We start from the raw sequence: 14,774 nt of genomic DNA, 5'->3' as shown, positions 1-14,774 counted from the left end.
AACTGGATGATTAGTATTAATTCTGAAGATAAGGAATTGCTGAATTTTAAGATTTTGTTTTCCAAAAACTACTTGCCTAAACTCAGACAGCAGGTTCCATTTAACAGAGACTTTGAAGCAGCTGTACTGCTGGTGACCAGAAATAAACCATTCAGGTCCAGACTGCGTCACCTTTTCCCAAGGAATAAAGCACTTAATAAATGGATCTGATGAGTTGAACTAGTAAATTATCACAAATAGGTTTCATTTCAAGAGTTTTTTAAACCAAGTTATTTCTGAATGTCTTTTTAGAGATTGTTTCATGTTTTTGTTTCTCCTTTTTTAAAGGTGAGTCGTTCATCTTTGCTAATAGAACAACCTGTGAAAAAACGGCCTCTTTTGGATAATCAGGCAATAAATTCAGTGTGTGTTCAGCCAGAGCTACAGAATAATACAAAACACGCAGATAATTCATCTGACACAGAAATGGAAGATATGATTGCTGAAGGTTTGTGGGTTTCACTTAAGACACCCTTTAATTTAACTTTGACTTTTACTGCTTAAAACAGGATGTAGATTTTTATTCTGTACAGAATTTCACTGGAAGTATTCAACTTTTATTCTCATATAATGCACCATTTGACTAAAATAATGGGAAAGCTAATCAGACTCTCAATGGTCACATAGCCAAAATAGCAAGATTAGTGCTAATTTCTTCAATGTCAGTTTGACTTTTGAAGGAGTGTAGGTGGGAAAAGTTTCATCATATGTGAGAGAAGGCAACTCAGAATTTTAGTATCAATACAATCAATTTTCTTTCTTTTTTAAAGCAGACTTAAGTAACAAATGAGTATTTTACTGAGTTTGCTTAAAATTTTAGAGCCTCTGGGGTTGTTTTGTTTCAGAGCATTCTGATGTTTGACATCAGGTGGATATTGTAATTATATTAAGTATATATTCTTCATTCAAGAGGCGATTACATTTGTTCAGTGAGGAAACTCCTTTTTTATTTAGACTTTATTCTAATAAAGAATGAAATAAGGCCAGGGACGGTGGCTCATGCCTGTAATCCCAACACTTCGGGAGACTGAGGCAGGCAGATCACTTGAGGTTAGGAGTTTGAGACAAGCCTGACCAACATGGTGAAATGCTGTCTCTACTAAAAATACAAAAATTAGCCGGGTGTAGTGGCATGCACCTGTAATACCAGCTACTTGGAAGGCTGAGGCAGGAGGATTGCTTGAATCCCGGCGGCAGAGGTTGCAGTGAGCTGAGATTGCACTGCTGCACTCCAGTCTGGGTGACAGAGCAAGACTCCATCTCAAAAAAAAAAAAAGAAAAGAAAAAAAGGCCAGGCACGGTGGCTCATGTCTGTAATCCCAGCACTTTGGGAGGCTGAGGCGGGCGGATCACAAGGTCAGGAGATCAAGACCATCTTGGCCAACATGGTGAAACCCCATCTCTACTAAAAATATATATATATAAAATATATTTTAATATGTAATATATATATTATATAATATATTTTAATATATAAATATATTATATATTATATTTATATATTTATATATTTTTATATATTGATATATAAATATATATTTATATATAAATATATGTCTATATATAGATATAAATATATGTCTATATATAGATATATAAATATATATGTTTTAATATATAAAAATATATATATATATTAGCTGGGCGTGGTGGCGTGCGCCTGTAATCCCAGCTGCTTTGGAGACTGAGGCAGGAGAATCGCTTGAACCAGGGAGTTGGAGGTTGCAGTGAGCCGAAATTGTGCCACTGCATTCCGGTCTGGTGACAGAGCAAGACTCTGTCTCAAAACATAAATAAAATAAAATAAAATGAATAGAAGTTCAAGTGGTATCCAAAATGACTGAAGGAAAGCAAACAAAAAAAATGAAAATGATATTTTATACTTTGAATTTGCTATTTAAAAGCAGCTAAGTTTTTACTGTTTTTTTGGGGTGAGATTTCTGAATTGCCATATTCTACAGGAGCATCTTCATGAGACTATTCCTCTTAATTTTGATCATGACCCTTCAGGTGACAGAGTTCAATTTAATGCAGTAGCATTTAGAATAGTCAAGGCCTTGTAGTAGTGAATTAACACTTGTGTCTTAAGTAATTATCATCAATGTATTAGTATATTTCATTAAAATTAATTTATTCACTTTACAAATATTTATTGAGCCTATACTATGTGCCTTCGCTAAATCAAGCAATATAACATGCTGGTAAGCAAACTAGATATGTCTTTGACCACAGATTTTCTAACTTAAAAGGATGACACCTCTGACATTGTTGGTTCTTTATAAACTGTTGCAACGCATTAATCACCGTTTTACTTCTTATTTGAACAGCAAAGAGTATACTAGTTTAAATTTTGATTTTTACTACTTGAGTTCAGTTTGATTTGTGTTAATTTGAAAGAATGTTAACCATGAAAACTTTAAAACATTCATTAGAATTGTATAATAAATCCCCAATCACCCAGACTCAACATTATCACCCAATTTCAACATTATTTTGCAACATTAGCTTCATCATTCATTTTGTTTTCCGTCCTCCATTCCTGACCCCGACTGTCTTCTCTCCCCTCCCCTCCCCTCCCCCTCCTCTTTTCTCTGTTCTTCTTCCTTCCTTTTCCCTTGCCTTTTTTCTCTCTCTTTTCTCTTTCTTCTCTTTTCTTTTCTTTTCTGTTTTAAAGAAAATTGTAGTCACTGGTACATGTATCAGTGTGTATCTCTCAAAATAATACACATTTCTTTATAATGCCATATCACACATAACAAAATAGTAATTCTTTGGTGTTATATAATACCTGGCCCATATTCATATTTCCCTAATTTTTTTAAGTCCTTTTATAGTTATTTAGTTAAATCAGGATCCAAATAAGGTCTGTATTGTGCCTTTTGTTTTTATGAATTTAATTTCATTTAATTCTCAAATACTGTCTTTTAATTACACATACTATTTTATCTGAGAACATTTCTCATGTGAAGTGAAAAGTAACAAAAAAATGTGTAGGTATTCTTTTTTTCTTGGCCTATATCTACAATATGTATATAAATGAAAGTTCTAGGCTAAAAAGTATTTATAATGTGTCCACCCCGTGTACACAATAGGAAGAACATGGAAATCTGCTTAGGAAACTTTACCACATACAGTATGATCCTCAGTTTATAATATAATGGACATGTAGTACATGTTAGACTATTCTAGAACATGAGAGATATATGTATGTATGTATATATTCTTTACATACATAAAGAAGTAAAATACAATCCACTTTCCCTCCATGAGCTTTTCATGTAGTTTGGAACTAGGGATCTAGGGAATCTCCATACAGAAAGGTAATGAAGGAGCTACAGATGGTATATTTACACTAAATTATATAGACAGGAAGAATTTAGAACTTTAAAACTGGCTAAGATTATTCCCAGTTTGGTGGGTTTCCAATAAAAATGAGATTTGAGCTGGGTCATAGATTTAATGCATAGATTTAAGATAAACAACATTTCAGATTAGAACACTAAGAGTAAGTGCATGAAGAATGTGTAAGTGCTAGGTAACTTTAAGAGAGGGCAGTGAAGAGTAAAGGGTTGAATTAGAGGAGTAGTGGAAATTATGACTGGCAGAGTCAGTTTCTGGAGAACCTTGGATATTAGAAAGCAAGTTTGAAGTTAGGTGGATGGTTTGAAGCTGGGCGGATGGTTACTGAAGATTTTTAGGCAGGTGATATGAATAAAGGAGTGTTTTTGGAAACTTTGTTGGCCATCTGTAGAATGTATGTGTAAGTTTTGCATGTAATTGACACATATAGTCATGGTGGGAAAAGGAAGGAAAGGACTGATGTTCTCAAGGCAAGTGGGTAGTTCAGCAGGATATGATATCAGAGTAAGGAAAGGAAGATGTAGAGATAATATATTTCATACAGGAGAAATATTTATATAAAACGTGCTAAAATTTTAAATACTTTCTAATTTAATTTCCCAAGGTAATTTTATAATTTTCATGTTTCTATTACTATGTACTTAAGTGTTTATAGGAAGTACTATAGTGTAAAATGGTGAGGTCACTTATTTAGTGGCTTTGCTTTTAGTGGTACATATAGTTTCAACATAAAAAACCTCATGATAAGCATATAAAGGATAAACTGTGGTTCTCTTTAGGCTGGTTCTATAACGAGAGTCTCCACCAGTAGATTGTGATTCATCAAAGTAGCTTATGGTCTTCCTTGGTATATCATCACACTGATTATGATTTCCATCTCATTGCCTCTTTTTGCTGCTGTCCTCATGTGATTTCAGGTCTTTGGGGGAAATAAAAAATAACTTCCCCTCATGCCACAAAATGGGGGATCTAGATTAGGAAGCAGGTTTGGCCACTTCAGTAGACATCCAGAATAATATTATTAAAGAAGATAAGAATTTAATTTTCTCTGACATAACCCAAAGATCAGCAGTCCAGGGCTTATGTGATAGTTCCTTAGTATTGGGCACTCAAGCTCCAGGGTCTTATGTCTCTGTCATCCATAGAATGTTGCTTTTATTTCCAAGATGGCTGATCTTCATGATCACATTCTAACCAATGAGATGGGGGAAGGAGCACCACCTGGAATTTGTGAGCATTTACAGTCATATGCCATTGGTTACAAATCAGCCACACATAGGGCAGAAACTTGTTTTTAATCTGGGTGGCCGTGTTCGTAGGGTTTTGTAACTATGGGAGAAAAGCAAAGAGTGGATGCTGGAGAATTACCAGTTGTCTCTGCCATAGAATCCCATTTTTATTAGCTAAATCAGCAGTTCTTAAAAAAATTTTTGGCAGTTTTTAAATTCATAAATGTAAAAGAGTGACCTTGGTAATATTACCAAATTTGTTAAAAATATGACTGAACATTAGAACAAGAATTTTTGAATCTGTTAATGTCCCTCACTTCTTTATGAGAAATAAAACTGATACTCTTATCTTTGTTGGATTAACTGTAAACCATTTCTGTTTGGTATTTTCTCCTCCTTCATTAAGTATTCTAATTTATTATCAGGTGTTATATGTTGATTTAACAGAAGATCTTTGAAACAAAGCTTTTAGCATATCCTGTTCCTGGAATAACCTTGAGGAGTGGACTCTTTCAGGGCTGGAACTAATGGCAGTGGTGGTCGAGTGAGAAGTTCTATCTCCCTACAGGCTTTTCAATCAGATCAGATTATAATAAGATCAGATTATAAGCATGACAAAATTAAAACAGTACCTCTGGGAATTACGTTGTCAGGTCTCGGGAATGTGTTGGTGGATCTCCTGACTGGGCCGTTGAAAGGTCATTGGAAGGAGCAATTTTTAATTTACTTGTTTTCAGACTGTTTATTCCTCATTGCTACTAAATTGATGACTTTTGCTTATGAAGGTAGTCCTGAGAATTTCCTTAAACTGGTCACTTGTCAGTCATGATTTCATTATTCAGGATAATGTATTTGGATGCCCCACCAATGTCAAATATTAATTCACAGTTTGTTTTTTAGTAGTTCTTGCTACTTCACTTAATTTAGCACTTTGCGATCTGCTTCCCCAGTAAAACTGGGATAATGTAAGTACCGGAGCCTACTGAATACATGCCACCCATGTCTGCATTTCTGAATCCCTGTATTTATCTTAGTCTTTATTAAATGAGTAACCATAGAGCACACATATGGAGTTCACAGCTAAAAGGTTTAGTTAGTAAAAGTAAAATGCTTTTTAGTAAAATGCTTTTTAGTAAAATGCTTTTGTTGCATTTTTTATATGACTTGGCAAAGGAATTATGATGATACAAGAAAATGGCAAAATGTGGTTGATTTAAGAATTTAACAAGTTTTACTAAAGTATTTCTCGAGCGCTTATTACATGTCATACTACCCTTTTAGTTCTTATGTGGAAATTAGGAAATGGAACTATCACTTTTAATGCCTACTACCTTTTGGGCACACATATAATTGTCACTTCAATTCTTTGGGAAATGTATTATAAACCCCATTTTACAGATGAGAAAATTGTGGTTCATGAAGATTAAGTTGTTTGCTTATGGGTGACTCCTGCTGAGTACCCCAGGATTTAGGATGGAAGGTTCTTTGTGCTCTGTGATATTGCCTGAAAATGGTTACATATGTAGGGTGGAAGAAGGACATTCTAAGTTAATAGGGAGCACCCATTAAGTTGAAAAAAAGCATGATGAAAAAAAGCATCAGTGATTGGAAATTATGAAACTGTGATTTTTAAGCCTAGTTATTTTTATTTTAATGCAATATAACTAAAAGGAGCTGTTTTATAATTAGATATATGCATATTTTTAAAGAATTTTACGTATGTGTATATATGTGTGAATGAGATGGGGTCTTGCTTTGCTGCCCACACTGGTCTCAAACTCCTTGTCTCAAACGATTCTTCTGCCTCAGCCTCCTGTATATACATCTCTATATATTTTATCATATACTGCAGATCTTCAAGAGAGTTAATTATTTTACATGCTCCTGTAAAATCAGACATACCAAAATTTCACCTTTTGAAGCCATCTTTATTCTCTCCAGTTAGAATTAAGAGTTCCCTGCTATGTATCTCCACAGTGCAATTTATCAAAATTCACATCCCACACTCAGCTTTTTGAAAGTGTTCCTTCTGGAGGGTAGTGCCTATGTTATTCACTTTCATTTCTCTCCCAGTGTTTATAAAATTTTTTATACATTTTAGATGGATTGTAAGCAAGGTGAACCTTTTAAAATGTTATGCTTATTTATATAGAAAGAAATTCCTTATAATTTTTATGCAGAAGCAAGAGGGAATTAGTAGCAGTGGTTGTGTTTTGAAGGCTTTTGCCCTGCGAGAGTGGCTGTGGATTGAAAAGTTAAAGGGCCATTGGTTTCCTAGCAGTATCCAACCAAAGTACAGATTAAAAGAAAATTTGCATAATTAAATTTTTGGAACCTTTTTTTCCTTTGTTTCCTTCTTTTTTAGAGACATTAGAAGAAATGGACAGTGAGTTGCTCAAGTGTGAATTCTGTGGGAAAATGGGATATGCTAATGAATTTTTGCGGTCAAAACGATTCTGCACTATGTCATGTGCCAAAAGGTATTTCTATGCTCTTGAATTTCCCAAAGGACAGATAAATAGCCATTGCAACAAAACCAAAAAACCCTTGAATAGCTTACCAAGGATAACTAGATATTTTAATATGTAATATTATAGAAGAAACCTAGATATTATTATATAGAAGAATAATACAAATAGGCAGTATCTGGAGCCACTTAGTATTTAGTTATTAGATTTTTCTTTGCAAAAATTACATATTCATAATACTTAAAATCAATTGTACAGTATAATCTAATATTAAAGTAGTAATCTCCTGATGGTAAGAATATATTTAGGAGAATCCCTCCAATGAAATGATCAGGATATTATATAATACTAGTCCTTAAAGTGTCAAAACCAGTATTTGTTTTATCAGCTGTTTTATCATTATTGAAATACTTTGATTTACTTTGTGTTGTTTTAAAATGTTTTCATTTGTTTGAATCATATTCTTTCTATTTTAGATTTCTAATGGGACAGTTATTGTGTAAATTCCCCACATTGTTAACATTATCAGACAGCAAAATACTTGTCTTTTCTGAATTAGTATTTTCAATAGTCATTATTATAGATAAGTAGTGTTTTTTTTGTTTTTTTGTTTTTTTTAAATACAGCGTCTCACTCTGTGGCCCAGGCTGGAGTGCAGTGGTGTAATCTCGGCTCACTGCAACCTCCACCACCTGGCTTCAAGAGATTCTCCTGCCTCAGCCTCCTGAGTAGCTGGGATTACAGGCACCTGCCACCATGCCCAGCTAATTTTTGTATTTTTAGTAGAGATGGGGTTTCACCATGTTCGCCAGGCTGGTCTCAAATTCCTAACCTCAGGTGATCCGCCTGCCTCGGCCTCCCAAAGTGCTGGGATTACATGTGTGAGCCACCACGCCTGGCTGACAAATAGTATTAATAACAAAATAAATGTTTAGTCTCTTCATTAATCGTATAATTCCCAAGTTTGGTTTATGTTAAGAAAGAACCCCACCCTAATTCTAATAATAAATCCTAGTAATACAGATACTTACCACTAAAGTTGAAGTGTATGCACACTATTTTGAAATTGGTTCTGTGTTCAAAAAGATAATTATTCTCTCAAAGGATTTAAGATCTTCAATAGGATGACTATAGCTTGTACTGTATTTCAAAATAGGTAGAAGAGAAGAATTGAAATGGTTCTAGCATGAAAAAAAGACAAATGTTTAAGGTGTGAATATCCCAAGCACACTGATTTGATCTTTTCTGATTATATGAATGTATTAAATTATCACACATACCCTAAAACTATGTACATCTATTATGCATCCATAAAAAGTAAATAACTATAACCTCATGAAAAAATTAATATAATTGTATACATCAAGGAATTTCTTTCTTGAACATTTTATTTTGTATGGGTTATTTCCAAAATATACTTAGTAAAACTTAAGTTAAATAATAGAAGTGTTTTCCTCCAAAATTGGGTTCATTGTTTTGGTTGTCAGTCTGTTTTTCAAATATGCTTTGATGTTACTGATAAACCAATAATCAAATTATGTAACTCATATTTAAACTTGAATTTTCTAGTTTGCATATACTACAAGAAAGAACAATGGTTATCTGATTCTGAGTGATTTAAAAACTCTGAAAACTTGGGGAAAGGACTCCCTTTCAGAATATTTTAAACTTCTTAACTATTTAAAAATATTTGAGGACACTTAATGCTGCCATCAGTCTTCCCTCAGAGATGAATGCTGAGTTGTCACATTAGTATCCTTTCAATGAACCTCTTTAGCAGGGTAGGGGCCCTAACATAGGGAAATATGGATGAGAGAGGGTAGATTAGGTCGGGGAAGAACCATTGCCATTTACATGTCTGCCTAGCTGTCTTGGAAAGCTAAATATTTAGGGACAAAATATCAAGTATAAAGCTAGCCTCTCTTTTCTGCTTTTCTTAACGGATAAAGAAATTTTGTCAGTTGGTATAAATGGAAATCAGAAACCTACATTGCTGAGCCCACAAATGAGCACATTATGAACACAGCAGGATCTTGAATTGTTTTAGGGTAAAATGAATTGGCTATCAAGATACTTATATTTTTATGGGAAAAATAGCATATTCATTATCATAGTACTTTTTATTTCCACCTCTTGATATCTTTATAAAATGTAGGTGAGGAGAATTTGTTGTGGTGTCAGCATACTGGTTCTAGAATAGTTAGCAATAGCAAAGTTAATTGGGATTTATTCTTGTAACTTTCTTGAAGCAAAAGAATTTTGAAGGCTGGGTGTGGTGCCACATGCCTGTAATCCCAGCACTTTGGGAGGCTGAGGTGGGAAGATTGCTTGAGCCCAGGAGTTTGAGACCAGCCTGGGCAACATAATGAGACCCCCATCTCTACAAAACAGATTTTTGAAAATAAGTTACAAAGGCAGTTTCATAGATGTAAAAATGAAACTGCATATATTTTTCCTAGCCTTTGCATAGCTTTTCAGAAATTTGTTTCTTAGATCATTTCTTCTCACTCTTCTTTCTAGGGGGAAAGGTTGGCAAACTCACCCAGGCCAAGTCTTTCCCATTGTTCATTTTTTTGTATGGACTCGTGAGCTAAGGATGATTTTGAAATTTTTAGTTTGTTGGGAAAAAAAATCAAAATAATATTTTGTGATACATGAAAATTATGTGGAATTCAAATTTTACCATTATTGTTACTGAAAGTTTTACTAGAACACAACCATGCTCGTTCAATATTTTCTATTTATTTTTTATTTTTTAAATTTAGTTTTATTGTTTTGAGTTAGGGTCTGGCTCTGTCACCTATGCTGGGTGCAGTGGCGCTATCACAGGTCACTACAACCTTGGCCTCCTGGGCTCAAGCCATCCACCCACCTTAGCCTTCTAAGTAGCTGGTACTACAGGTGTGTGCAAGCACACCTGGCTAGTTTTTGTATTTTTGGTAGAGATGGGTTTTCACCGTGTTGGCCTTAAACTGGTCTTGCCATTTATTGGTCTTGAACTCTGGAGCTCAAGTAATCCACCCACCTTGGCCTCCCAAAGTGCTGGGATTACAGGTGTGAGCCACCGTGCCTGGCCCAATATTTTCAATGGCTGCTTTCACACTATAATGGCAGAGGTGGGTAGTTGTGACAGAAACTTGTATGGCCTGTGAAACTTAAAATATTTACCATCTGGTCCTTCGTAGAAAAAGTTTGCCAGTCCTCGTTCCAGGGCTTTAGGATCCATTAAAAGACATAGGATTCTTTTAAACTGTCATCATGTCTTATAAAGGTCTATGTTCAAAAATATTAGGCGGTCTATTTTGATAAAAGAAAATCTTTCTTTAAAGAGTTATGTACTTCGAAATTTTCTGAATAGTGAGAGCAATGAATTCCTTGTATAACTTGAAAGTCTCCACTTTACATTTTCATTCTTTGATTTAATAATATTTGAAAAATCTTTTCTTAGCTGCTTGAGATCCTCTCCCTGGTATATTAAACTTTTAAAAATTAATGTCTCTTTGGAAGTTATTACTTAGAAAAATCAGTTTGAATAAACATTTAGATACTACATAACTTTTTCTTTTGGAAGCTTCCTTTTTTTTTTTTTGCTGCTGTGAAAATTGGTTATCCTCTGTGTTTTGCAGGAAGTTTCCCACTGTCATGCTGTAATCAGGAAAAAACACAATACCTTGTTGTAGATGTCCAGTATTATACTGAGAGATATATTATGATATACACAGAGCCCGTTTTTTGACCTTTAGCATAAGTAAATCCATTGAACAGTATAGTTATTTTATGAGGTCTTACGTTCATTAATGATGTATTCACAGTTGCACTTTAAAGTCACAATTAAATACTAAATGCATTGTCCCATATATCATTAAGTATTTTTTCTTACTTGAATTTCTTAGGTACAATGTTAGCTGTTCTAAAAAATTTGCACTTAGTCGTTGGAATCGTAAGCCTGATAATCAAAGTCTTGGGCATCGTGGCCGTCGTCCAAGTGGCCCTGATGGGGCAGCAAGAGAACATATGCTTAGGCAGGTCTGTATAAACCTTGCTTCAATGTAAAATACCCTTTTCAGAAATGCAAGGAAAGTGCAATGCTGTATTTTGCTTGTACTACATTTTCCAGCTTCCAATTACTTATCCATCTGCAGAAGAAGACTTGGCTTCTCATGAAGATTCTGTGCCCTCTGCTATGACAACTCGTCTACGCAGGCAGAGTGAGCGGGAAAGAGAACGTGAGCTTCGGGATGTGAGAATTCGGAAAATGCCTGAGAACAGTGACTTGCTACCAGTTGCACAAACAGAGCCATCTATATGGACAGTTGATGATGTCTGGGCCTTCATACATTCTTTGCCTGGTATGTAATTCATCACTTTGGCCTTAATATTTTTCTTGTGCATTCACACACAGCAATGTTAGATACATCCACACCTTTTTCGCAAAAGGGCTAGAGAAGTACTGTGTATATGTATAAATTAAATGGCATTTGTTATTGAAATATGATCTGTTTCCTCTTGCTTATTCCCTCAGCACTACTGGGTATTTTCTCATACCCCCCCAAGTCGATAAAAACTGACTAGTCCTGCTTCTGCTGTGACACCTCAGCCGGTGAAGATATTAAAGGTGCTTTCTTCTCTTCAGTCTGATTTCTCTCGAGAGGTCAGTAGAGAGATTGAATCAGACACTTCTTCCTTTCTGCTCTTCTATTTTTCTATTCTATTCCTCCTTATTTCCTAATTTAACCTTTTTAAAAATGAAGTAAGAGAGACTTTTTTTTTTTTTAACATTTTTGAAAGCTAATCAGAACCTTTTAAAATATGTTAAAATTTTGGTTTCTTTGAAAAAAATCAAGCTAGTTCTTTAAAAGAAGGTACATTCTTTCTTTTCAATAAATAAACATCAAGAGCCTTTCTGAAATTTTATTTTTCAAATAGAGAGCTGAAATTCAGTTGTATTCATTCTAATATTGAGGGTAACTTTCTTATTTATGTTTTCCTGTTCTCTCATTTTGATACTCTTTCCATCACCTTAAGTCTCTTTTTTCCTTAAAACGACAATAATCTTTTATACCCACTTTCTCCAAGGGGCTGGCTACTAAAGACAGCTGCACCTTTGCTCATGATGAGACCCACACTAGTTATATATGTTAAGACTATATATATATATGTATATATATATTTTTTTAATCAGTAAATCTTGTCATTCACTTTGGCCTTATGCATATGGAAAATGAGGAGACTAAAACAAAAAATTTATTTCCTTTTGGTTTTATTACGAATCATATCATTTCTCTTGATACAAGCTTTCTAGAAGAATACATTCTGTTTGAACTTGTCTACTAACTTTTTACAGTTTAATAAGCTAATTAATTAGCTATGTTGCTAATTAGTCTTTCTCTGATGGCAGCTAAGGTCTTAGAAGCATACTTAGAGCTAACATGCTATACAAGAAAATATACTTAGAAATGATAAAGAATCTGTCACTCACTTTACTTCATATACAGAATTCTGTGAGATTTTGTTAAATTAGTTTATCAATAGCTTGTTTTAGAAATGCTAAGTTTAAAAAAATATGGCCGCTTCTAAAGAAAGATGGAATTGTTTAAAAGTAGAGATACTCTATGGGAAGATTTTTAAATGTGTATGTGCCCACAAAAACTTAGGTGTGAATTAATTGCTGACCATGTGGATTTAGAATCTGTTTTAAACTGGATGTATTTAGAAGATACTGAGTCTTTATTGGTTGTGGTTTTAGTAAGTAAGGAAACCAATTTTAGTTTTTGACCAGTATAGCTATCTTGAGAATTAACTTTGGAATCTATATGGATGCCTGGGGCTGGGCTTTGGTTCTGTCATCTTCAGAAGTAGTCTCACTCTTCCAAGTGGGCCACATGATCTGTTTGTGAGCCTGATTTTTCATTTGGGGGAAGTTTTTCTTTTCCTTTGTAGAAGAGAATTGGTTTCTATCCTGAGGAAAGTAGTTGCCCAAATAATTAACAAATAATAGATACTGCTGATTCTTCTTTCGCTTCTTTTTTTATTTCAGCTAATTTTCCCCAGCATCCATTTGCCATGTGGCTACTTCACTAGAACGAAGGCAAATTCCTTTGTCTCATTCTTGCTTCATTTGAGTTAAACAAAAAAACATAAAATTTAATATTTCTTATAACCTAAAATGCTTGTCTTACAGAGCTCATCTAGACACTTAATTTTGTTGCTAGGTATTTAGAAAACATTATATGTCATAAAAAGGACACAGCTATTATATAATTTAGAATTGCTTATTACTGTTTTAGAGTCTGGTTAATATGACTCTTCTCTTTACTTACGAAATGGGAGTGTTTCCAAACTGCTTTGACAGGCCAAATAATAAGCTTATTTGTGTGATTAGTTATATCACCTTTCTTAAAGTTTTCTCTGCGTAATGCCTATAGTTTAATCTCATACCAGAAAATGCCTTAATGATCATTTCTTTCTGCTTCTCTGGACTTTGTAAATATCGTTTTGAGCTTTGTTTTTTAGCTCTCATTCAGTGCTGTTTGTTTTCCCTGAGTAGTCTACTCCCAAGCTTTTCTCATAGAATGAACAAACTTGTAAATTTTGTAATCTCTTTTGTATTTTGTTTCTTTCCAGTTGAGATAGGCTTCCTTCCCTCTTTAATCAGGGCATTTATATTTACTCCTCCAGTTTTCTCTTCTCTTTGTATATCATCTTGTTAACCATCCTGTTCAGACTATGTTAGAGCTTGTATGCAGCAGACCAGAATCTCAGAGCTGTTATCAGAATGAAAAATTACCTTCTAATTTTTTCTGCATTAAAAAGTTATCTACGGGAACAATTCTTATTTTCAATTTACTGCAGGTTATCTTCTTTAACCCTTCCTTGCTATGGTGAACTGCCTTTTGCAGAGATCAGTTTGTCCTCTATTTATTGAAGTGTGAATCCACAGTAGATTTGATTTTTCTGTAGGCATATAAACTAGGAATCATTTTAAAAACATGACTATTTACTAGTTTTTGTAATATCAGTATTGGGACTTGTTTATTCTGTAGTATTGAGTGGCACGTGATACGTTTTCACCAACCTTACTGTGGTCAATTTTTGTGCAGGGTGTTTTGTTTTGAGTTTAGCCGGAGAAGTGATGCCAGACACTTGCAAGGTCAGTTGGGACCCATGTGCAGAAGTCCTTGCCGGTACTGACAGCTGCACTGCTCTTGCTTCTGGTGAGGTGAAGCTAGCTCAGCTGACTGGCTAGCTCAGTGTCAGCTGGTGTTTGTTTTGTACACATCCCTGGGATCCAGGCATTTTACCAAAATAGATGTTAATGTCAGAAACTCAGAACTTTATCTCAGTATACCTTGAGCACTTAAAACTGTTTTTAAAATATATTTTTCTGTAATGAGTTTCTGGAAGCATACTTGCTTCCAGTTTTTCTAAGTCACTTTATTTTTTTATTTCTATACTGATGTAACTACTCTTTTTTTGTGGTTAGCTTAAGAAAGTTGTGATCTAAAATGCATTCCTATTTGATCATGCTAATTCCCAAAACACTTTTTGTTCTTTATTATTTTGCTAATACATTTACTGTCCACCTACAAGAGGATATGTGAGGAGGAATCTCACAATATAGAGGAACAGGAATGTGCTACATATTTTCCTCATGGAGAACTCCTTGTTTCTATTCCCA

General features: G+C 34.3%; 1 protein-coding gene across 50 annotated transcripts in view; it reads left to right on the top strand.

Annotated features, from left to right (window-relative positions):
* The window catches only part of PHC3 (polyhomeotic homolog 3), a 94,318-nt gene that overhangs the window by 67,679 nt on the left and 11,865 nt on the right, over positions 1–14,774 (top strand). For 23 of the 50 annotated variants that reach the window (XR_012430837.1, XR_012430830.1, XR_006696151.2 and 20 more), the window contains 4 exons: positions 328–487; positions 6,994–7,108; positions 10,990–11,122; positions 11,214–11,445. Coding sequence is in view for 18 of the 50 variants with exons in the window: in XM_005546357.4 (XP_005546414.1) it covers positions 328–487; positions 6,994–7,108; positions 10,990–11,122; positions 11,214–11,445 (640 nt within the window). In the remaining 32 variants the exon portion in view is untranslated. Of the gene's footprint in view, positions 1–327; positions 488–6,993; positions 7,109–10,989; positions 11,123–11,213; positions 11,446–11,618; positions 11,748–14,774 lie in introns of all 50 variants that reach the window. The other 27 variants (XR_012430834.1, XR_012430831.1, XR_012430846.1 and 24 more) reach the window with 3 other exon arrangements.

The sequence above is a fragment of the Macaca fascicularis genome, chromosome 2, assembly GCF_037993035.2.
Source record: "Macaca fascicularis isolate 582-1 chromosome 2, T2T-MFA8v1.1".
Lineage (NCBI taxonomy): Eukaryota > Metazoa > Chordata > Mammalia > Primates > Cercopithecidae > Macaca > Macaca fascicularis.
This window is presented reverse-complemented; position numbering and strand designations above follow the sequence as displayed.